Raw genomic sequence first — 23,185 nt, forward strand, 5'->3', positions numbered from 1 at the left:
CAAATCTCTTATGAATGATGTCGTGTCATTTTGAGCAAGAAGGACCATTCCTATCAAAAAGTGAAAGCTTTTTCTGGGCAAAGTGGCTGTTAGATATTATTTATGTATCCATCAAAAGTCTCACTGACATTAAAAGTTTATTTTTAAAGACAGATTTAGCCAAGAGGGCGACAGAAACTGTAGCAACTAAAACTCACAGTTCAATGATCATATTTTAATCGACAAAAAGCAAATCCAAGTTGATTATAATGTAAGTAAAATAATTTTTTGTATATATATATATATATAGCGAACACTTTCATTAATTCTTCACACTATTTACCAATATGATTATCTACCCTGATATAACATATTAGATCGAATGAAACACATAGAAAGATTGGAAATCAGGTGTTGGCAGACAAAAAATGGAAAGAGGAGAATGAAGAGATGTCGTGTAGCAATACACACATTACAAAAAAAGGATAATGTTTTAAAAAGCATAGAAACACGTTGTGTTCGCCCCGCAGCTTGTAAATGGGACCGTTTAAAAGATGGCAGATGTTTTTGTTTTTAAAGTCCCCTGTGGTGAAAAATGTTCTGGTTATCAAGAAAACTTAAAAAAAAAAAAAAACTTACGTTTTTAAAATGTTTAGATGCAAATGTGAAAATATTTATTTTACCCCGTATAACACTGATAGCGATGCTCTGTAATGTTTGCCAACACAGATCACATGCTACAGCCTGTAGATTAGTGTGAAATCAAGCTACACAGAACATACGTTTCTGAACTTGGAAAAAACCCCTGTGCATGCGAGACAGTTTACCTCTGCAGGTCGATGCCATGATTTTTCAAGTGAAAATGTTTTTAGATGATAATGTACTCGTATATATGTCTATGTAATTAATGTACTCGAACAATTAATTCCTCTAAAGCTATAAGAAATTCACTCTAAAACTAAACAACAACAAAAAATTAAATCCAGGAGTGTATTTTAATGTAAAAAAACATTTCGATTCTTATGTTTTCCTTTTCGCTCACAAATAACAGGTCTCCAGGAGATCTGTTGATCTGTTACATAATGAAATGAAAAAAATTACTGCGCTTGAAAAGTTGAAAAGAAATTTTATTAAAAAAATAAGAACTTATTTTTGTTTAAAAAGAAATCCTTGTTCATCCGAGGGGCTTTTCCGGCTTTGACCGTCTCAGGGTCCCAGTATATTCACATATTGAGGTCATCTCATGCTGCAGCTTAAAACTTGTAAAATTCAAAAGGAATATTTCTTCATCAAGCAACACTTGCAACACATCTGTTATCTCCAAGATAACTGATAAGTGATTTACTAATAAATCGAGCACTTATCGGGAATATAAGCAATGTGAATCTATTTGGCTGTTGTCAAAAAGAACTTTTATTTCATACAAGAATAACTGCGCCATTACAAACTAATTCTGGGGCTTTTCTGAACTCTGTGGCTAACACTTTAGTGTAATTTGTTTATCTGACAGAGCTAATCTACTTATTTGCTCATAAACTCCGGCGCCTATTATGCAGTAATAACTTCCTCTTTCCTTGCAGGGACCGATGATTGTCATCTAATAAACAGACTGCCAAGACTTACATTTTTAATTTATTGTAGTTAAAAAGAGGACAAGCGGACACATCTCGCCATCTTCAGGACAAACTTCACCTTCACTTTGACAAAATGTCAAACATTGACTTGCACAGACTTGAGCTCTACAAAAGCATCATGAGCAGTTGCGGTTCAGGCACATTCTGTAACAACTCTGAGCTGATTTTTCAAAATATGAGTATTTACAACTGGCTGGAGTTTCCTAATCCTCCCCACTGGCTAAGGATTGTCATCTCTGTGGTCTACTTTATTGTGGCTACAGCTGGAATACTGGGGAACTTGTTAGTAATGTTCCTCCTCTACTCTACTCACACCATCACCACAGGCAATATCAATTTCTTTGTTTTTAACTTAGCTGTGGCTCAGCTAATGTTTTCGCTGGCGTTACCATTTTGGGCTGTTGATACTGCGCTGGACTATAGCTGGCCCTTTGGCTTGGGCACATGTAAGGCCGTGTCCTTATTCACTGGGCTGAATGTGTTTGCTAGTTGCTTTTTCCTCACAGCTATGAGTTTGACTCGTTACTGCTATGTGGCAACTGCTCTCAAACCAGGCGCTTCCTTCTGCAGCAGATCCTGGACTTTCCCGCTGGCCACAGCTTTTATTTGGGCCGGAGCGCTCATTTTGGCCGTACCCCGAGCTGTGTTTGCAGAACTGAAAAATGTGGGCCTTGGCAACGACACAATATGCCTGCTCCGTTTCCCTGTTACAACATGGCTCGAAGTAAACCACCTCCTGCGAGTTGTGCTGGGATTTCTGCTGCCCTACACCATTATCATCCTCTCCTACCTGCTTCTGATGCGCTTCCTCTGTCGGCATAAACTGAAAGGCGGCAACCCTCGGCGAAAGACTGATATTTCAAAGTCGGTGGCAGTGGTGGTGTTCTCCTTCTGGGCCTGCTGGTTCCCATACAACATCCTCACGGTTTGGAGAGCCCTGATTCATTTTGACGTGGTTGATATCAGCCCCTCGTTCTACTCGGCTCAAGCGTACTTTTTCCCTCTGGCCAACTGTCTGGCTTTCACCAGCAGCTGCTTCAACCCCATCATCTACTGCCTGGTTAGAAAAGAGTACCGTGCGGCTCTCCTTAATGTGCTTTTCAAATTAAGTTTAGCCATTACGTCCAAGGTGCCCTATGGTATAAATTCTGAGGCGGGGTCAGGGCAAGCAGGCCAGCTGGGTATTCCAGTCAACAGCATTTTCAGCCACACGTCCCAAACTGACACGAGGAGATACGTCCCTCTGTCAACACTGCCAACTGTAACCTCCACGCTGTGAGGTCACAGAAACACTTACACCTTTATGAAACACGATGGAACAAGGATGGATGCTTTCCGAGGTTTCAGTGTGCAATACAAAGGTTTCCCATCTAAGATTGTGCAAGATACATATTTGAGATATGCTGTGATACTAAAGCTGCACCGAAGCTTTTGTGTCTGCATGAAGCTTTGTGCTTTAGTCTGTAACACTTTGTAAAAATGTATTCACTAATTCAGTATAAATCTAATTAAAAGAGGTCCTGGTAGAGTGCACGCCCCATGTGTGGGGGCTGGGTCCTTCCCGGCTTCCGCCACCAGACCATTTGCAGCCTGTAACCTGTGTACTGTCTCCCCACTTTCCTGTCATGTAACTATCACTATGTAATTAAGGCAAAAAGGGAGGAGATCCTTCCACTGCCTACATTGCTTTGCCAGGTTGATTGCTTAATCTACTAAAATGAAAACTGCTCAGCTGTATATGCAACTACACTCTCATATAGGGTTGAGACGTGATTCCACGCTTAAAATGTCAAGCAACTCTTGCCCTTTTTTAGCATGTAAAACCGCCACCTGCAACAGCTTTCAGCAATCACACGGTAATTGCTCTAAGAATGGCTCTTTCTAGTGTCTTGTCCAATTTCTTTTCACTTGCATCTTCCAGTTGCTTGTACTATTTCTTAAAACACTATACAATAGTTTAAATCTTATGTGTAGATGTATTTGGAACAGTTAGTCAAAATTGTGATTGTGTTGGTTTTACACTGTGCGAGTCATTTGTTTGAATACAAATAAAAAATAAAATCCATCTTAATCTTAAACTCGTGAGTTTGTATTGTGTGTTTGCTCTTCACTCAAGTGGTCCAAATGATGAGGTGGGGAAACAAAATATTGAGCACATCACCAGTTTTCTAGGTTTTCTAATATATTTCTAAATATGAGATTTACATCAAATTCACACCAGATGTCAGTAACAACCCATCCATTCCACACATGCAAAGAAATCACACATGGCAGATCTTGTAAGGTGATGGGAGCAGGCTTGTTTTTCCAGCACATCCTATACTCAAAAACTGACACACTACTGACTGTAGTGTGGGGGAATTTGTAGGCCAATCATCTTGGCCATTTTTGCACATTCTGTGCTTTGTTTCTGGGTGAAATGTGTATATCCCAGGAGAAATTTGCTCTTTTGTTTTTCAGTTCACCTGTCAAATATGGCTGATTTCTGTGTCTCACTTCCTCACTCTCTCGAAAGAAGGATAAAAATGAATATATGTGATTAGTGGTCATAAAGCAGTCTGACACTGGAGTACGCCACTAGATGGCACTATTGTTTTATCTTTAAAACCAGATGAGGCCCAAACTCTCAGCATACTAACATTCACATTTCAGAGGAGGCTGTTATCCAGTGAAAATATAAATTTAGTATTTTTTAAAAAATACTTTTTTCAAAGATAGGAAAATATGCTAATTTACTGTCTTGTCTCTTTAACATGTAACAGGTTAGCTTAATAAAAGTAACGGCCTGTTTTACTAATGAAGAAAAGTGTTGATTAAACAAGTAAGGAATAATGCAGTAATAGTGTTACGGTCACTCTGTGGAAGACAGCAGTTGAACAATGCAGCATGACAACAATGTTTGCAACCATGTGCAGTGTACTTGCTTTCAAAGATGGGGACTAGGTGCATGACCAGTTGCAGACAGTTGGCTCTTTAAAGCAACTTTGGTGTTCAACATGTTGATAAAGGGGGTAGTAAGACCGATTCATGTCTGATATCACTTTGCAATTAAATGGGCCAAATGGGGTCAAGTTGGCATCTACGTGCAATCTGTTTGTGATAATGCGGTGATTAAGTGAGATAAATCTGCAAAAATCAGAAATCTGTTGCCATCTGTTGATGTCTACATAGCGAAATCTACCTTTAACAGAAATTCACATTAACTGCTGCCACTCAGAGCCAGACCTTCAAGCTCAAAGGGGGAGCTTGGATTGAAAGTGACTGGACTTGTTTAAGTTAAAGAAGTCTTCGCAAGCTCCTTAGAGTACTATGACCTGGATGACAGAGAACCTGCACAGACATGTCCTCCACAAATAGTGACTTAGTTGTTACAGGATGGCAAGTTAAGAGCAAAATGGCATAGGCACTGGGAAACCTTGCTGTTATATAGGAGTATAACCAGAAAACCACCAGTCTGCAACTAGCTGAGTTGAGCACCCTGTTTAGATGCCTTGGGGCAACTGTTGTTGGGATTTGGTGCTATATAAATAAAACTGAACTGAATTGAAGTTATTGGAAAACCTTTGTCAATCTGTCTGACAGTGATTTTGGTCAGTCTGAGTTGGACCATGGCCTCACTTCACGATTCCTTGGAAACAAGTTGCCTGACACCAGGTGAAATGTGCAATCGCTAGGCAACCAACACTTTATTTTTTCTCTCAGTTGCGAGGAAGTTACCATCCTTTTTTTGTTTTTACTTTAATGTGACTGAGGCATTAGAGGTGTGGATTTTATTTCTTTCAGACTGAGCCTGGCTAGCTGCATTTCTCCTCCTCCTAATTGTCCACTTTCTCCTGATTTACGTTTAACACACAGACACGAGAGTGATTTTAATGTAAGGACAAGAAAGCAGGAGAATACTGAAATATCGAGCTATTCCCTTAAGATGCTACATTGAGTCCATTACCTTCTGCATTTAGCTAATCCTCAAGAATGGCCTCAGAAATCCTCATGGTTTTAATTGTATTTTATAAAGCAACTTACCCCGATAAGTAGCTTATGCACGAATTATTTCTGTCAGTTTTTAACGATGCATAGAGAAGTCATCATAAAAAAAGGAGATCTCTCTGTGTTTTCACATTTAAATGAGCTTTATTGACATTGAAAAACATGACTCAATTCACCATGAAGGTGTGGGCTTCTGCAGACATATAAGTGTGGCAATAATTAGCATAAATATATTACAAGCCAACGGGACTTGTGAAGGAGTTGCTGAGAGGAAACCGAAAGAGCAGCAGAAGCTGTGAAACTGATTCACCTTCATTTTCTTGCAGGGTACCAGACATTTGGTTATCTGCAGTCCTTTGGCATCATGCAGATCTCTGATGGAGAGCAGCTGACATCCCATTACCCACTCAGCCATTGAAATGACAAGGGAAAATGCTAAGCCAGGTTGTTACTTGAGGGGATGGATTATGATTAGCCTAGTTGTGACACAAGGAATCTGCGAGTTTGCAGAGGACAAGTTCTGTTGTAGTGCATTTTGACTGAAAATAGTTTGGTCTTTATTCCTTTGTAATGACAAAGAAGCTGGCGAAGCTTCTGGCAGTATATCTGAAAGTTTAAAGCATTAAGAGGTATACATTTGGGAGGTATTATAGCAGCTTGAGTAGCATCAGTAAATATAGATCGACTTTGAGGCCAAGCTTGTCAACATTGGAAGATTTTATGACTTTGCTGAATGCGAAACTAAAATGTTGTTATTGTGGTATTGCACCAAATAAAACACTGAACTCTCATTGTAATTATCTTATACTGTGTCATACCACAGCTGCAGGCAGTTGGCTTAGCACAAAGACTGAAAATAAAAAGCAGCAGCTGGGTCTGCCTAGTACCTCCTTCAGCTGAAAAGCTAATTGATATGTTATATTTGTTTAATTCATACAAAAATTCATTTGTACAATACTATTTTTCATTTTTTTAGAACTTCATTGATTGCCTGGCACCACCAGTCTTTGTGTTGTATAAGAGAACCCAGTTTTCCCAATAACGGAATAAGTGCGCTTCCTAATTTGTAACACTTTTTCTTTAAGAGAAGCATTTGTTTATTCATTTAGCTCCTTACTTGACTACTTTAGGGCATCAAAACAAGATGAAACCATCTGGAATTTTATCGCCCTCTAAAGATGCCACAAAAAACATGTTTAGCACACACATTCAGCAGCATCCAAAATTATCAGGGGTTTGATATCGTTTTTCTTATGTTTATATTAATTCTCCATGTAACTCTGTGTTTGGACTCTCCTGGTGAAATATTTGGCTCTTTTTAGAAGCAACACGGCTGCTGAGAGTGAACCAAAACAGTAAAGCTGTTCAATAGAGAGTAGAGCTATTGGTTGATATTCTCTGTGGGTTTGTCCTTCTGGATGACCTCTTTCACATTTCACTTAGACATTTCGACTGTTTTTACTATGAAATATTGATTGGTACAGCTGTCAAGTTCATTTACTGAATCTTAATTTTGCTTATTTAAGACAAGAAATGGATTCAGACAGAGGACTGGCACCTCCTCCACAATGAGTGGGAGACTAAGAATGATCTGGGGCTGTGCGTGTGGATTTTTAATCAACTGCTTTACTGAAAAGCTCAGAAAATGTACCCCAGGCTGTCCCCATAAAAGTCTCACAGTGACTTTTCTGTCTTTTCAAATGTGCTTTTATGGTTCTTAGATATTGAATCTTACAATTCTCCAAACTGAGCGCACAGTCAATTTCAGTATACATATCAGATGTGAATTCGGGGTTTTTTATGTAGCACCAAACAACAACAACAGTTGCTTCAATAAATTTTCTAAAGTAAAAACTGCAGTTTTGGAGAGAAAACCCCAAAAATCAGACAATCTCCCAGGAGAAACACTTGGTGACGGTGGGAAAGAAAAACTCATCAACAGAAAGAAACTTCTGGTAGAACCAGTTTCAGGGAAAAGAGAAGAGAAAAAAAAAGCACGGGGAGACTGAATAAAACATCCACAGAGAAGATACCGCTTAATGACATGCAGCAGTAGTATATAAACCACCATGTTTATGAAGTTTTTAGGGTCAAATACCGTAACCTCGTTTTTGTCTAAATTTAGAAGTAGGAAATTAGTGGCCATCCAGGCCTTTACATTTTCAAGACACCATAATTTAATTAACCAATTTGCATTATCTGCCTTAACAGATAAATAAAATTGGGTATCATCTGGCTAGCAAAGAAAATATATGCAACATTTCAGATAATACTGCCTAAGGAATGTATGCATAATGTAAAAAGGAGTGGTCCCAGCATAGAACCATGTGGAACTCCATGGGCAACTTTCATGTGTTAAGAAGATTCCCCATTAAGATGGTTGGGATCAAACGTGTTACAGTTCAGTTTAAAAGTAACTTACTCAAGTACTTTAAATAACAGATTCTTGATTAGGGATTTAATAATTTATTTAAATCACTCAGAAAAATCACCTGAAAAATGAATACATTCCCTTTGTTCAAACAAAACAAATCATATCAATCAAGTATACTTACACTAATAATAATAATAATTACAAGCGCAATCATACCTACAATAACTACCATTATAAATAAAACTACCAACATTAAACATCCACCACACAACATCAGGGGACTGGAGGGTATGGCTTATCAATGGGGCATGGCTTATTTCAAAAGAAATGTCAAGTAAATTAAGGTATTACATCCACTAGGCCTAATTCAAGTCAGAAATCCCACTGACTCTATATTTGTGACACATTAGGTCAATTGTGCAGAATAATAGCTGCCAAGAAAAATATTTTGCTTCATTCTAAAATGCTATACATCCATTTTAGAAACATAAATATGTTGATGTTAAGTACCCTTATTTAAAATATACAACATATATAATCTCATTTATTGTCATTTATTATCTTGTGTAGCTGCAGCAAAGCGGCAGTTATTCTCCCTTGGGTCAACAAAGGTTCATACGACGTCTAAAATATGTCATGATTATGTAAAGATAAAGCACTTCTTCAGTAGCATCTTATATAATATTCCTCATCAAGTCTTGTTACAGTGGGGCATTTGTCACATTTTTTTTATTTGGACCAAGAAAATAAACTCCTCTTCCTCTTATGTAACAAACGCTAAAAGGGAAGGTGTAAATTAAACTATTTGTAAGAATGAGATGAGAGCAGAGAGCCAGCCCAGATAAAAGCAGAGCGGTTGCTTTAGCGTTAGCACAAACCCCTCATTTAATGCGCTCTTTGAACTTTGTGTTGCTTCGGCGTTGAAATTTGTAGTTCGCTATTCTGTGCGTCAAATCTCTGTGTTCCTCATAACACCTGAGAGTCAAATACCTGGAACACGCTCAATCTCATCCCACGATTCAAAAAACATTAGTATGACTGCAATGCTAATGGCACTTAAATACAATAGCAAACAGGACAGACTTTAGAAACGGTCCTGCGATGGCAACGGTTTCATACAGGAAATCCAAAAATAGAATTAAGCAATTAAACAAGCAAAATTATAACTAGTTTGTTAGCAGTAGCTTTAAAATAAAAGGAGGATTTTTAGCTTAATGGAATAAAGTACCCTCTCAGGTAACGTTACGAAACAGAAAAACAACCTTAAATTTCAAAGGGAGATGAGGGGAGGATTTCAGAGGTAGCACACTGTACCACTGCAGCTAATACAGAGAAAGTTTTCAATAATACATGGGTATACTATATATATATATATATATATATATATATTCTTTAAAAACATTTTTCGCAGATTATGGATTGCAGCTTCTTGTAAAGTGAAAACAGAAGTGCAGTATAACATTTCAAAATACTGTATTGCAATGCAGGCCAGATAAATAAACGTATATTTCCAAAAGAAGACTGCTTAAAACTGCAATCCAGCATTTGTTGAAAGCACCACTGCTAGTTTGGTTACACAAAGTAGGCGAGCTATTAAGACGAATCTCTTGTCGTATTTCATCTGGAGCAAAAATGAACTTAATCAGCTGTCGTCCCACGAACGCAGCCGCAGCGCTGCAGTTTCTGGATTGCAGCATTAAGAGTTAGAATAATATAAGAATCAAATTCTTTTTTTAAACCACAACTTCAACATGCCTGAAGGCCTACCCTTGATTCGAATACATTTTACATATAAGAATAGATATACATGAAGCTATTTTATACAGTTCTGGTAACATAAACATTTAACTTTGTATCATTGATATTTATCTTGAAATAAAATGTCTTTTTAAAGGCAAAGAGGTTAGGATAAATGATATCAACCATGAAATTTGCAATGTAAATGTTTCTAACATACAGAGTTAACCAACACACTGCTTATTAATTCATCACCTGACTACAAAAAGAAAAAGACATTTAATATACAAAGTTTACAGCTTTTTTGTATTGGCATTGTTATTTTGGGCCCTGTGGCACAGACTGTAAGGCAGTCAAATCCTATGCACATATACTACATATCCCTGCTTGTAAACGTCTTATTGTTCAGTTGGTTTCACTGTGTCCTCTCTCGTTTCTCGGATTTCTGACCATTTCTCACTATACTCCCATGTTGTATAATGCAAAAGGCTGAATGCCACACTCTTCTGGAAAAAAGCAGAAGAGTCAGCAGGTTGGATTAAAAAAGATGCCTTCCAATTAGAAAGCCGTGTCAAAGTAGTTTTCTTTTTTTTGTAAATTTTGTTTTTTGTACATCAGTATATCTGACAGCAAACCGACTTGCTCGTCCTTGCATTTAAAAAGCACATGCAGAACTGTTGCACACCTATGCTTCAGAGACATTAAACACAACAGATGAGTAACTCACTACTTGTTATATAAGATTTGCGTCCGGGTGCACGTCTCGTTTTAAGACCATGTTTGTTAAATTTTCTTTATTTATATTTCACTTTTCAAACCAGGGTTACAAAGTGTCAAGCAGCAAAATCAACACAAAAAAACCACATTAAAAAAAAGATACACATAAAAAAAAAATACCAGGCATGATAGGCTGGTTTAGGCCAAGTTAGAACCACTATGCTCAATGAAATATTCCTAAAGCCTAAGGTGATGCTTTCAAATGGACATTTTGCATCGCTAAGAGCAAAAAGAAAAACCCAAAATAAATCCAGTTTACTTTGTAAGAGAAGCATCAGCCTAACACTGTTTGATAATCTCATCATGAAAACGGTTGCTGGTTAATTTTGTTAGTTCACTGAATTGCTCATTATTGCAGTTCTACTTGAAAAGAGCACACAGGCAATTAAGGTAACCAATTAAGTTCCTATGAGGTCAGGAAAACTGTGACGAGCTGTGTTAGTGTTATCTTTTCAAGACATTTCTGAAAACATATCATAAACAACAAGAAATTAAGTAGTAACATGACTTAGGATCTGCTGGAAGTTAGCACAACAAACGTCCCAGACCTTTAGGCTGTTTCCGTCTTTATTAAACATGGGGAGAGGTTAACCTTTGGACCATTAAGTTATAGATCACTTTCTTTAAAATGTTAAACTAAGGCATCGGCCTTGGCCAGGGGAGTTAGGTAGTTATTAGGAAGGAAAAACTGTCATGTCCCCAGTCCCAGTTTGTAGCACAAACCCTGGGAGTCTTCAAAGACCTGTGTTTCAAAGCAGGATTTAGCCTCATCCAGGTAACTTGAGGCTTTGCCCTGGATTTCATTATTACAAAAGGCGCTAGACTTTTAACCCGTGTACATCACCTTGGCAACTTCTGCTGCTGACCTGCAGTCCAGAGCAGGTTATCTTTGAGATCAGAGATCAACAAATACAAAATCAGTAAAGTATCAACCAATTCACTATTCCTGGAAGATCCCTCAGAGCACCTATTTGTACTTGTGGACTTTATACCAAATTATATTTTAATATTTGTTGCTCTTAGACCCTTGAACACCAGCTGCAGGAATAAAAGCTAAAACCATCCTGTAAGCAACAATATTGATTTAATGGCGTATCTATCAGATTTCCCTGTGACTCAGTGACAGAGCACTGATACTGCTTCAGATAGGTTCAACTTTCTAAATACAGCAGGTCTTTCCAGCCTCACTAAAAAAAGCACTTAAAGCGTACACACATTCATGCACTGCTTTTAACACTACTCTACAGCGCCTTTCTACTGTTTTGTCTGCAGCTCTGTTGCTTTACATCTGTATTGTGTTTAGCTCTTCATATTTTTCTAATATTATAGTTTTGCTTACTTTTGTAAAATCAGTCGCTCTGCTGCTAGTGGTCTCATGGCTGCTAATGCCACCCCTTTAACGTAAACGTAGCTAGACGGATAAACTCTGGGTGAACTTATTAAGTTGATAACCACCTTGACGTGACCGCTGAGCCTGACTGCAAATGTTAGGGTAAGTGAAGCCAGATATCCTGGGTATGCTTAACTTGCTCCGTAGCACAGGACTTGGTTCAAGCACAGATGGCATCACTGACAGGATCACTTTCTCTGATCAGCCACACCAAGAAGGCTAACTAGTTCTCTCACACTGTATAAAACTGGTGAAGTGCATCTTTAAACCAAATGTTTACATTCTCCCATAATTTTTCTTTAATGCTGCGTTGAAACACTTTGTAGCACTGTTTTGAAATGTTAGATTTACTGTAGTTTATCACAATTATCACTATTAATAATACTATAAAGTTAATTTAAGCTTATTTTTGTAAAGTATTCGCCGTTATTGCAAAGATTTTAGTAGCTTTACGAAATAATTTTTCTGTACACTGAAAGTCAAGGCTTTACACTGCGTGCCAGGACAAAGTAAACCAACGAGAAGATTCAGATTGTACTTAAACACTTAAGGTGACTGTAGGACTTGTTTGGCATCTTTTTAGATGGAATGCATGGACTAAAAAGGATGCAAAAAATCATGATAACCACCTTTTCTTTTTCTTTTTTTAGTGAAAATACTTTTGCAATGACAATATTTTACTATATGATTTCACCAGAGCCAAATAGTAAAATATGTCTTTGCTTGGGCCCTGCATCAGAGGATAACAGCTGGCAAATGATTCGACGCCTGTCGCTCGTCACAGGCGTCACCATGAAGGGATATTGTGCTTATAAAAAGCCTATTTTACATTTTGTCTGCAGCCACCTTAGCGAGAAGAAACCGTGCTGCGTGTAGGAGGGAACACCGTGAGCACATCTTTATCCCCCAGAGTTTTGCACACCTCTTCTTACTTTTTTCCCGATTAAATAAAGAAACTCAGTAGGTATAGTATTGCCATTGTTGTGGCACTGGCTCATAAGAAGATTCACTTCCCACATTGGTCCTCGTGCTAAGCTGATTGTCAAGTTCTGGTACAGGCTAAGTTTGAATATGTGCAATATTTTTTTTTTTGTCATTATTTATTTAAGAATGTGAGTTGACGCCTCCAGTAGTCCTGCTGGATCCACTGCAGAGCTTTGTCTTGATGGGGGTTGTTAGAGAAGGGTCTGAGTCAGTCTTCTTACACTGAAGTGACCATCATGAACTCTGGTCACTTTGGAACTGGCAGTCAGGATCCATATCCCTGGCTGATAGACTAAAGGGAGAGAAAAAGGGTCAAATTACTACTTTTCTTCATTTAAATCTTCATGAGGGTGGGAAATAGGATTTCCAGCTGAGAGTTAGATGACAAAACTGATACCACACATGTTTGTATAGCATATAAAAAGCTGGTTAGCTTTGTTTAGCACAAAGACTGGTAACAGCTACTGTGGTTCTGTCAAAATCTGTTAGCTGGTAGGCAGTAGGTGCTTTCACAGTGCAGAGACTTTTTCAGAGTCACTGTCAGTCTTTATAACTCAATGTACTCGATTATTATTAGGTCGTTAACACAAAGTAAGTACTTATATTTAATGCACAAGAGTTGCCAAAGCAAAATATAAAATGTTGGTTAGCAATTACCCCTAACTTGCTACTGGCCATCTGCTATAACAAGAGGTTATGTTATGGTATCAGCTGCTCTCAGGTCAATACAGCACTTCAGACCTCCTATTAGTGATGAGAATGCAAATACAGGGAAAAAGACTTCCAGGCTATTTAGTTCACAGGTTGCACTCCACAGTTGGCAGTCACAGTCAGGTGCAGTACTGTGCAAACACATCTTGAGCCACCATTCATTTCTTTATATTTTGCTAGAAAAATTGAGAAAAGGTGCAAACTTATTAAACTTATTAAATGGACATAAACCAAAAACAGAATGTACAGTTCTAATGATCTTTAAAGTCAACACTTGGTAATGACCACCTTCATTTTTCAGCACAGCCTGAACTCTTGTAGTCAGCTATCTTGTAGTTTCTTAAGTAGTCTTCAGGAATTGTTCTCCAGCCTGCGTGAAGGACATTCAAAGATCTTTTTGGGATGTTGGCTGACTTTTGTTCTGTTCATCTTCAAGATGATCTCACATTGCTTCAGTGATGTTGAGGTTCAAGCTCTGTGGAGGCCAATCAGTGACTGAGGGTGTTTTATTGTTGTTCTATCCAGGTATGAATTTACTGCATTGGCAGTGCTGAAAAATAAAGCCGCTGCCAATCAGATGACTTCCAGATGATATTGCACGGTAGATCAAAATTAATATTTTTCTGCACTAATGATTCCATCAAATTTGAAAAGATCCCCAACACAACTAGCTGTAGACACAGACTGTTGTACCTCTCTTCTGACCGCCTCTGTAAACATTGATGATCACTTTCAATCCAGTTCTTGTGTAATTTGTCATACCTCAGTCTTTTCTACCCATTTCCCTTCCTTAAGAATGGCCTCTTGGGTGGCCATCCTTCCATAGACATCATTTCTAATAAGGCTTCAAATGCCTGATGAATCAGCTGAAGGGCCAGATGCATCTCTCAGGTCTTGTCAGGTCTTTGCTGGATTTTTCCTGTTTCTACAAGACATGACTTACTGTTCATCTGCTGTAGGTAGGTTTTTTTTTTAGGCCTGACACTTGTTTTTTCCCCCTCCACACTACACATCATGCCAAGATTTCAGCTAATAGCTCTTTTGCAATCACCTTGTTGGTATAAAAATACTGTTTTATGCCCATCAAACTGTGTTTTCATTGCCATTTTTTGTAGATTTAACTGAAGAAATTGGCACAAATTGTGTATGTCAAAAAAAACCTCATAAAGAACTGAGGGGTGACTCAAGATTTTGCACAAGACTGTAGCCACCAGAGAGGTTTGGACTGAAAGCAACTATTGCAAAACAACCAGCAGAGGTTCCAGACCAACACATAACCTACTATTCACTTTTAATCTAGAGTAAACCAAAACAATGCAGGCTCAGTTTCATAGATTTTTTTTTAGTTTGATATTAGCTTTAATCCAAATCTGCTGTTAATACATCAATAATGAGGCTTCTGAGGTGCATGAAAGACACCTTGGAAAAGGCCAGAGTAGCTTTTTTCCCCCCAGTTTCCAGTCTTGGTGTTAAGCTAAGCTAACGTTTGCTAGCAGCAGTTTCAAATCTTCTATAAAGATTTTTTTTCCATCTAATTCCTTTGAAGAAGGCAGACAAACATGTCTTAAACCATTTGTTTAAATTTCAGTTTCGGTCATGAGGAGGCTCATCGTAATTAGCACAACTCCCCCGATCTGAAGGAATAACATTTCTCAACACATTTATTCTTCTTCAGCGAGTATTTACCCCATGACAGCACTTTGAGCTAAAAGACTAATCCTACTTAGCGCTTAGCCCAAATGAAACTGTTTTACTAGGGTCTAAATTTGGTTGCAAGGTTTGATTGTTTTTCCTCATCACTCACTCACATTTGTTTGAGAAGTCTGGTGTAAAAACATTTACAATCTCACAGCAGGCCCATTGAAGATTTCTATGTGTGGTCTGTATTTTCGAGAGGCTATTTTTACTGTTTGCTCCTGACACCGAGAGCTTCAAAAGAAGGTGACAGTATATTTTTAAGTACAGCACATTTCGGCACTAACTCAGCAGCCGCGCGCAGCCTCTTCACCTGCGTCACCATTCAGCCCACATGGTGCATTCATGAAACCAAGCCCTGAAGGATTACTGTGATGCTGCTGGTGAGTCACAGTCAAGGTTTTCTAATGATGAATGCGTGTTTTTGTGGTAAATAACATTCGGTTTCTGTGTTGAAGACGTGCTATTCCTTCACATAGACACACTCAGTACATAAACCCCAGGTGTTGATTTTGAGAATCAGCGCCATTCCCCCTTCAGGCGTGTGCAGTAAATGGTAAGATGTGATTTCAGATGTGACATATGTACTTTTGAAAGATGGGGATAAGCGGCGTGTATGACAGCTGCAAACTTTTCCCCTGCACTGGCTTTGCGGCAAATGCTCTGGATGTGATGCAAGAATGAAGCAAAAGTGTTTTAGGACATGACTGGATTAGCGAATAGGGATGATAAAAGAGGTAGACACAGGCACAAACCTGGTCTGTGAGGATTCGAGGCTTAATATCAGGAATGGCACCCCCTCTCAGCTCATCTTCCACAGCCATGAGTCTGACAACAGGGAAATAGAAACAAACATACCGGTTGACAAAAATAGAATAATGAAGCCGGTGTTCTTCATTTTTACTGTAGGATTATGCGGCCATATGATGATATTAAGGTCTTGACATGTTTGTGGGCACATTCAGCCATCCTCAGAGCTGCCTGAAGCTGAATCAGAGCCTCCGGAGGCTCTGATTCAGCTACTGAGGAAGTTCACATTCAACTGCGGAGATAGAGAATTTGTGAAATGAGTGTGTTTAAGACGGTTAAGTGTACACCCATCTTTTCATATGGTTTCAACCCAATGAGATGACATGTTAGCTTTGTGCATTTTGTAAAAATGTAGCTTTCAGAAAGGAATTTATTGTGGTACACCAGCATCTCATTAGTTATAAACTCAACTTCATTCCAAGTAGTATTTGCCCCAAAGCTATCATCTTTGTTATTCTGGCCTGGTTTCCTCCTCCCTTTAATACTTACTACAGTAAAATCAATGAGTGTTAAATAACTTGACACATAACCACACCAGAAGTGTTTACATTGATATTCTAGTTTAATGGGTGTGAAGTTTCTGGCATTAGTTATATTTAAATGTACCACATTTGGGAATTATGCCTAATTTGCTTTGTGTTTGAAGGTTTGAGATTATCTCGACTCTACTCAGCAAGTAAACGGTACCCTGTGGAAACAAAAGTCTGATGCCATTTAACCAATGTGGAGAAAGGAGAAAAACAAAAATAAAACAAGAACAATAATGATGCTGTGTATGCGAGTCACATCTCAAATGGTGGAAAACTGCAAAAACAAAATTAAAGAAAATACTGGCAGCTCTCAGTGCTTCTCCTCAGCCCCCTGGTAGATGCAATTATGATATCAATTTCAAAATCCTACCTTTTTCTTCATCAAACTCACAAGATTATTAGAAAACTTGACCTCTGTCCTTAAATTTGAGAACACTGAGAATCAAACTCAGAATAATAATGAGTTTTAGTAGATGCACCTATGGTTTCAGTTTTAAACTCTAATGTCACCTCGTTCTGTAGTTATGGCATTCACCAATACCCCATCAGTCTTTTACTGCTGATATATAGCAGCCGGATAGATGTAGTCATACTAAGTGTTAGCAACATCAGGAAGAAGGAACATGAGAAGCCTGAGAAATACCAAGGGCTGAGAGAGGAGCTTGAGAAGATGTGGAGGGTGAAAGTAACAGTGGTCCTAGTAGTAATCGGAGCACTCGGTGTAGTGACTCCCAAACTGGGCGAGTGGCTCCAGCAGATCCCAGGAACAACATCCGAGATCTCTGTCCAGAAGAGCGCAGTCCTAGGAACAGCTAAGATACTGCGCAGGCCTCTGGTAGAGGATAAAAGCTTGAAAGATACTAGGCCACCCACAGGACAAGTGTGTAATTTTTACATATATATTTTTTTCTTTTTTAAGTACTACACTACACTACACTACACTCTTCATACCCTTTCTTGGACTTATTAAACAGAGCCAGCTGCTGATTGGTGAATAAACCTCCGATTACAGGTTATGCACAGCCAATATGAACGGTCTCCCTCGCTGTTAGTTTTTTTAATTTTCCTGCAGTTTTTGTGACGAATGACACATTAGGTGGGAACGGACCATTAAAGTCTAACCACTCGCACAGATGGGATGTTTTAGTCTAATGCACTAGTGGCACATCTATAATAAATCTGTTTCCTTCGTTCTTTAATGAATTTTGTTTCATGCAGTGCTCCCAAAATTTCAGCCTTGCATACTTGTGAATATACAGCATGTATGTATAAGAGTGGCGTGTACATAGGTGGACTACATCTTATGCAGAAGGTGCAATGTGAAACAGATACAACTCTGCAAGGTGGTGTCAGGGGAGCATCGGATGGCAGTGTGTAGGTTGACACACAATCGAGAAGAGGAAGTGAGTAAAGACAAAGATTAAGTGATGGAAGTTGAAGAAGGAAGAATCCTGCACAGTGTTGGATGAAGAGTACAAAGGTGGTTGACATATTTGATGTGGAGATATCTAGGAGAGAGGGCAGAGCATTTATTGACCAGAGTGGTTAACTCGATTTTAGCACATGAGATGTCTAAGGAATGTAGAAGACATGCACTAGAACCAGTTTTAAAGAACAAGGGCGATGAGAAGAGATGTAATAACTACAGGGGGTGGAATAAAGCTCATGAGCCATACCATGAAGATATGGGAAAGAGTTGTTGAAGCTAGGCTGAGAGGAGGCTTGGAGTTGGTGGCACTAACTATAAGACAAGTGGTGGAGGTGGAACAGCTGAAGATAAGATTTTCATTGGAAAGGACCAGAATGGACAAGATTGGAAATGACTACTTCAGAAGGATAGCTCGGGTTGAGCTTTCCAAAGAGGCAAGACTGACATGGTTGGACATGTGCAGAGGGAGGATTGTAGATCCATCGGATAAGAGACGCTGACTATGGAGATGCCAGGCAGGAGGAAAAGAGGAAGACCACAGAGGAAGTTCATGGATGTAGCTGAGGAGGACATGCAGAGTGCTGGGATGAGATGGAGGCAGATGATCCACTGTGGCTAATCCTAATGGGAGCAGCTAAAAGAAGAATACTTGTGATTATACCATACTGTGCATAAGGCTTGAGTGAACCCTCATTTCTTTATCTTTCGCTTTGAAGGAGGCCGACTTTCTTGATTTTTTAAAAAGTGATCTTTATTCAAGCATAACTGAAACATAGAAACTCAAGGGATGAATGAGTGTTGTGTCTACACATCATAGACAACTTATCAAAGAACCAATTTGAAATGGTTTCTTCAGGAACGTTGTTACTAGCAGTGTGTTCTCATTTTTTTCTGTTGAATTTATGAAAAATGCCAAAGATTGCACCGTTTGAGAGGCATAGAATATTATCGTTGAACCACAATGGTGATTCCTAAAAGAGCTTTGAGGAAAATCTCTCCTTGATATCTCCTTGACAAAAAAAAAGAGACGTCAGGCCTAAAAAACATCTACAGCAGATGAACAGTATCTGAAAGTCTCATCCTTAAGACATACGGAAAAAAAATCCAGCAAAAAACTGACACAGGAAGTGAGAGATGCATCTGGACCTTTGGTCAGTCTATTGTTTGTTCACTCAAGCCTCATCATAAATAATCTGAATAGAAGAGTGGCTGTCAAGAAGCCATTCTTAAGGAAGGTAAGCAGGAAGAAAAGGCTGAGGTATGGCAACAGGTCTTAAGGAGTGATGAATGTAAATTTCAAATTTGAGATAAATGTTTACAGTCATCTATAAATATTCAGAATTTAAGATAGCGTTATTAGAGATCGCATGAAAACTGAGATAGGTAATATTAGTTTTGAGGTGCCATGCAATACTATCTGGACATCATAACAGCAACAGCTTCATTTATTAGCATGACAATGATCCCAAACACACTGCCAATGCAGTAAAAGCCTACCTGGATAGAAAAATACACAGTGGAATGCTATCAGTCATGGATGGGCCTCCCCAGAGCCTGGACCTTAACATTATAAAGCAGTGTGGGATCATGTTGACAGAAAACAGAACAAAAAAAGCAGCCAACATCCAAAGAAGAGCTCTGAATGTCCTTCAAGAAGACTGTAGAACTATTCATGAAGACTACTTAAAGAAATGACATGAAAGCTGCATCAAGGGGTTCAGGCTGTGTTGAAGAATAAAGGGGCGGGGGGGTTAAAATTATATTAACTCTGTTAATTGCTACATCTATTTACCATTTTTCCAGGCAAAATATAAAGAAATGAGCAGCGCCTCAAAACATTTGCACAGTGCAGTATCCACTGTATGTGCTGTGTAACATGCGTAAAAATAGGTGGATGAATACACAAAAGGTGACGATCAGTTGATTTTACACAAAAATTCCACAGAGTCAAAGCAGGGGGCGTTTAGCTTGGCGTAAAGAGTTTTCAAAAGTAAGTGAGTAAGTAAGAAATACATAGTGAAATCCTCTGAATCCTATAAAAAAAAAACCAACAGAAATCTAAAAACTAATGCTAACGCTACGGTTAAGCTAATGCTAACTGTCTCCAATCTTCTCTCTAAACTCTCTGCAAGAAAGAAAGAGAACGTTTCCCAAAATGCTGAACAATGATACATGTGGCATGACGCAAGCTGCATTTCAGTACTTAATATTTAGTCATAGTTTGTGAAGGTCTTTGAGTTTAGTTTCGAATGGCATTTAATGCTGCTTCCTCCACTCAGCCGAGCGGTGTTATTCTGAGCTTCAGAACAGCTAGAGGCAATTTCTGGAAACCTAGAGAAGCTGGTGACCATCTTTTAACCACCTTTTAGAGCTTCAGTCTACAGCTCGCAGTGCTTTTAAACAAAATGGACTGCTAATGACAGAAGTCTTTATCTGACCAGGTCCCATGAGTGTTGAGTGTAACCCATGCTAAAAGCACCATTTCTGTTTCATCGCACTCCACTTTACAGTTAGATATTTTATTGTGATGTTGGGCATTATTTTGAAACTTAGTGTTGACTTAAAGTTTTGGTGTGCGAGCCAACTAAAAAAAATGTATATCAGTGTGATAAATCTCATTAGCACGATGAAGCCCGGCAGTAACTGGCACAGCCTCACGTCTACCAGCCTGAGCTTGAACGCCACACTAATCACCTGTTGATGATGCCTTTGATTTGAGAGTCCTTCTCCATTTGCTGCTGCTTCAGGCGGCGCTCGCTGTCTTCCAGGCGGTTCTGATACTGCTGCAGGATCTTGTTGGTCTGTTGTTCCTGCGACAGAAGTCGCTGCTCGTATTCTTCAAGTTTGCGATGAGACATCTTCAGTCGCTCCTTTAACGAGTGAATTTCTTCTTCGTATTCTCTAACCTGAAAGAATGAATGAAATAATTGCACTTCACTCATGTCATTATTGGTATTCCGAAAAAAAAAAAATCCTGAATGATGAGTGATTTTATCCATGGAGACGACACTTTGTTGTTCAGTTCTCTTTTATGCTGAGCAACAAGTGGGATAAATGTGAAGTGGAGTAGTGTTGGGCTTTAATGTGCACCAGTTTCAATCTCTTAAGCACTGCATTGTTTCTAAAATAGGCGCAAGTGTGGGAGTTATTCATTATACAAAATGCTTTCTGCCAATACCCCTGCATAATTGTGTTAAAGCTCCAATCTGGAGGCAAGAGAAGCATGCATATGTATAAAAATCAACTGCACTCTTTTTATATTTAGCCAATCTTCCATTTGAGGTCATCTCCTTGTGCACCTCTGGGCTGCTTCCAGCGTGGCTGCTATTTTTACAAGTCCTGTTCTGACCATTTGTGCATATGTGTGATTTCACAAGGGAACTCAAACTTGTGCACAGAGCAAATATCAAATTCTGCATCAGTCTGATTCAACTGATCCACACAGAAATGAAAGATCCTCACACACCAGTTTGTCTTTTTGTTGATTTTTACTGTGTTGTACAATTTGTACCCTCAGGGCCAATCTGTCAACGCAGTATCCTAAACATTATGAGGCATCTGAGGGAGAACATTTGGTTGACGACCTCAGCTGTGACAGATGCCAGCATACGACAGTCCTCCCGCATTCATTGACTTTAAAAAAAAAAGAATTTGCATTTTTTGTGTTTGTTTTATTTTTTAAACACAGCAACACAATATTCAGTCATCACCATGCTTTATAATAATAATAATAATAATAATAATAATGGATTGGATAGCGCTTTTCAAGGCACCCAAAGCGCTTTACAATGCCACTATTCATTCACTCTCGCATTCACACACTGGTGGAGGCAAGCTACGGTTGTAGCCACAGCTGCCCTGGGGCAGACTAACAGAAGCGAGGCTTCTGTTAGCCCCTCTGGCCAACACCAGTAGGCAGTAGGGTAAAGCGTCTTGCCCAAGGACACAACGACCAGGACAGAGAGCCCGGTGACCTTCCGGTTGCAGATGCGCTTCCCAACCCCCTGAGCCACGGTCGCCCCAAAATTTCTTTATAAGAAATTTGAATCTGCACAGCTGCTTCTTCTAAATTAAACTTCAGTTAAAGGATCCTGATCAGACACAATGAAGGAGATCCAACACACATCGCAGATGCACAAGTGGTCAGAATGTGACAGCAGTGATCAAAGTGATTCATGGCTACACAAGGATGACACCTTTACAGCCCTATAAAAAACTAAGTACATCTTTAAAGCTTCTATAGGAACTAAGAGGGTAAGCAGAGGGCAGGTGCTGCTAATCAAATGCACTTGATTAACTGATCTTCAACAACTGTGAGCTCTTCTAGAAAAGCAGAAGTTCTGGCAGTTTGCTGGTCTGGGGCATTCAGGTATTAGTAAACACAATGCCACAATCTTCCTCCGAGTGGACGTCCCAGCTATTTCATCCCAAGGTCAAATGGCAAAATGCTCAGTGAAATGACAAAAAACCCGAGAGATACATCTCAGACTTTACAGGCCGCAGTTATCCTGTTAGATGTTAAAGTTTATGACAATAAAATTTGAAAACGACTGAACAAGTACGGTTTGTTTGGAAGGGTTGCCAGAAGAAAGCCTGTTTTCTCTAGAAAGAATAAACCAAAATACTTTCACAACAAAACCCTTTGGACAGACCAGACCAAAGTGCAGATGTCTGGCCATAATGACCAGCACCACGTTTTGCAGGAACCAAACACCAGCACAAAACACCTCATACCAGCTGTCAAGTGGTGGAAGGGTGATAATTTGTGCTGGTTTGCAGCCACAGAGCCTAAACACATTGCATTAACTGAGGCTACGTCCACACGTACACGGGTATTTTTGAAAACGGAGATTTTCCGTTTTCGTTTTAAAAAAATAATCCCGTCCACACGTAAACGCAGAAATGAAGGAAAACGCTGCTAGGAACATGCCAAAGCAACAGGTGGCGATATATTCCTAACCGTGTAGAAATGTTGGCCAATCAGAAGTCTAGAAGCCTCGGTGGGAAATAGTAAACAAGGATGGAGCATAGAAGCAGAACCGAGTGGTATGTGTGGAGGGACAGTAACTGTGTGTATATGTAAGCATTTAAAAACTGCAGAGAGTACAATTAACAGTAACAGTATTGTAGAAATTCATTTCACCAAAA

The 23,185-nt window shown here is 39.1% G+C and overlaps 2 protein-coding genes across 2 annotated transcripts in view; one reads left to right on the forward strand and one right to left on the reverse strand.

The window, feature by feature from the left end:
• Positions 1–1,686: 1,686 nt before the first annotated feature.
• Positions 1,687–2,892, forward strand: LOC146609672 (relaxin-3 receptor 1-like). Its single transcript, XM_085346648.1, has one exon. It carries the CDS (start codon positions 1,687–1,689, stop codon positions 2,890–2,892), a length of 1,206 nt encoding a protein of 401 aa, XP_085202774.1.
• A 10,235-nt stretch (positions 2,893–13,127) lies between these two features.
• Positions 13,128–23,185, reverse strand: part of LOC146609673 (ras/Rap GTPase-activating protein SynGAP-like) — a 54,077-nt gene continuing 44,019 nt past the window's right edge. Inside the window, exons 17-19 of the mRNA XM_085346965.1 lie at positions 20,732–20,943; positions 16,024–16,096; positions 13,128–13,154 (exon numbers count right to left, since the gene is read on the reverse strand). Of these exons, the coding sequence (XP_085203091.1) occupies positions 13,128–13,154; positions 16,024–16,096; positions 20,732–20,943 (312 nt within the window). The remainder of the gene's footprint in view (positions 13,155–16,023; positions 16,097–20,731; positions 20,944–23,185) is intronic.

This window comes from Diplotaxodon limnothrissa, linkage group LG22 (genome assembly GCF_057381915.1).
Source record: "Diplotaxodon limnothrissa isolate DT_005_m linkage group LG22, D_limnothrissa_male_GT1.1, whole genome shotgun sequence".
Classification (NCBI taxonomy): Eukaryota; Metazoa; Chordata; class Actinopteri; order Cichliformes; family Cichlidae; genus Diplotaxodon; species Diplotaxodon limnothrissa.